The sequence below is a fragment of the Tachysurus vachellii genome, chromosome 17 (assembly GCF_030014155.1).
Source record: "Tachysurus vachellii isolate PV-2020 chromosome 17, HZAU_Pvac_v1, whole genome shotgun sequence".
NCBI classification, from domain to species: Eukaryota; Metazoa; Chordata; class Actinopteri; order Siluriformes; family Bagridae; genus Tachysurus; species Tachysurus vachellii.
In genome coordinates, this window is record NC_083476.1 from 12,042,380 (window position 1) to 12,044,600 (window position 2,221).

General features: G+C 48.4%; 1 protein-coding gene across 1 annotated transcript; it reads left to right on the forward strand.

Annotated features, from left to right (window-relative positions):
- Positions 1–322: 322 nt before the first annotated feature.
- rxfp3 (relaxin family peptide receptor 3) lies at positions 323–2,021 on the forward strand. The gene has a single exon (XM_060890965.1). The coding sequence runs from the start codon at positions 623–625 to the stop codon at positions 1,817–1,819; it is 1,197 nt and encodes a 398-aa protein (XP_060746948.1). The 5' UTR covers positions 323–622; the 3' UTR covers positions 1,820–2,021.
- The last annotated feature ends 200 nt before the right edge of the window (positions 2,022–2,221 follow it).

Sequence of the window (2,221 nt, forward strand, 5' to 3'; positions counted from 1 at the left end):
GCATCTAATAAAGTCATGGCTTTAAGATAAAACAAAGCTGATTAAAAGAAAATGAAATAATCACAACTGCGCATTACTAATAGCAAGGAACTGGAGTTGTGCATGTCTGTTCTCTTCGAGTCCAATCCTGACATACAATCTTTCGATAAACCGATACCAACCTTGAGTTAAAGGTTGAGATGTGTTGGCAATGCCCACAAAGCTCGTTGGGCAGCGGTGCGCTGGTGCGTAAACGCGCGTGTCCAATCCACTGCTACGCGCGTCCATAAAAACGTGCTGCACAGAACGGAGCGTGGACCATAAACCATAAACCACATGGAGACAGAGACGTAGAGAGACTGACAGTGGGACAGATCTCAGCTCATCTCTTTCACAAGCGCAAACGATTCCGAAACTTACAACAGGGTTCCTTCGGAGCACCAGGAATGTTTTAACATCTTTGTTTTTTCCGCTTTCTCTGATTCAGATTTTGTGGTGTGTTTTATATCTCTGTGGTGTCTGAACTGTTTAATCTGGGACAGCTTGTTCCAGGACGAGTCTGTGTGCGGACATGTGGAGTATGAAACTACAAGTGTTTGACGAGTTAACACGGAGCACCGAGCGGATACGATGAGCTTTGGCGATGCAGCACAGCCCGGGAATGCGCGATGATATTACGGAGCGCAACGCAAGTTTTCTGCTCAACAAAAGCGCGAACAACTCATGGGCTGACATCCCGGAACGGAGCGACTTGGTGAGCGATGGCTCAGCCGTTCTGCGCATCCTCATCTCCACTATTTACTCGGTCGTGTGCGCGCTCGGTTTGGTCGGTAACCTTCTCGTGCTGCACCTCATGAAGGCTAAACACGCGTGGAAAAAGTCGTCCATTAACCTGTTCGTGACCGGGCTTGCGGTGACCGACTTCCAGTTCGTGCTCACGCTGCCGTTCTGGGCGGTGGAGAACGCCTTGGATTTTACGTGGCCTTTTGGCAGGGCAATGTGCAAGATCGTGTCGTATGTCACAGCTACCAGTATGTACGCCAGCGTGTTTTTCCTGACTGCCATGAGTGTGGCGAGGTACCGCTCCGTAGCGTCAGCGCTTAAGAGTGGACGCAGGCGCAAGCGCCCGTCTGCGCGCTGCGTCAGCGCCGTGATCTGGACGACAGCAGTCGTGGCCGCGTTGCCACATGCCATTTTCTCTACCACAGCCACTGTGTCCAACGAGGACCTGTGCTTGGTCAAGTTCCCCGATCGCAACGGCGACGCGCAGTTCTGGCTAGGACTCTATCACCTCCAGAAGGTGCTACTCGGTTTTCTGGTGCCTTTTGTGATCATCTCAGTGTGCTACCTGCTACTGCTTCGTTTCGTAACCCACAAGCGTGCCAACGCGTCGGGCGCAAGAAGGCGCTCCAAAGTGACAAAATCTGTAACCATCGTGGTGCTGTGCTTCTTCTTGTGCTGGCTGCCTAACCAGGCATTAACAACTTGGGGTATCTTGATTAAGCTGAACGCCGTGCACTTCAGCTACGAGTACTACACGGCGCAGGTTTACGTGTTCCCCGTGACCGTGTGCCTAGCGCACTCCAACAGCTGCCTCAACCCGCTTCTCTACTGCCTCATGAGGAGAGAGTTCAGGAGAGCGCTCAAGGAGCTCTTTTGGCAGATCGCATCACCCTCCACTACAAACACGCGACCCTTCACAGCTTGCAGCAAACCAGATCCTGAGAAACAGGCGCGCTCTGTACTGCCACTCAGCACACCCGAACCTGGCCTTGTCTTCTACCCACCAGGGGTTGTGATGTATAACGGGAGAAATGACCTACTGCCGAACAGTACGTAGACTATACACAACAACAAAACAGCTCAAATGTTCTTGGAAGATGTTTTAAGCGTTATTGTTGGTTGACTCAGTAACAGAACCATTAAGAAGACATCCAGAAATCCCTATTATGAAACAGAGCTGTATTTGAACCTGAACTCAAAGTGGCTGCATGGGGGACATCAACACGTTTAACTGCATGTCAGAAGTATGCAAATTTACACAGGCTCCAGAAATATATTGTCATATTTACAGATACACAACAAGGTTTTATATAATTGTGTGTTAATAGTTGTTTATCTATCTATCTATCTATCTATCTATCTATCTATCTATCTATCTATCTATCTATCTATCAGAAATTACATTACCTTTTCTCTTAATTTATACTATCAATTGTTTGCAATTAAAATTAATTGTAAT

Excerpts from the sequence above, each read along its gene's own strand:
- rxfp3 (XM_060890965.1), top strand. The coding sequence starts at position 623 with ATGCAGCACAGCCCGGGAATGCGCGATGATATTACGGAGCGCAACGCA.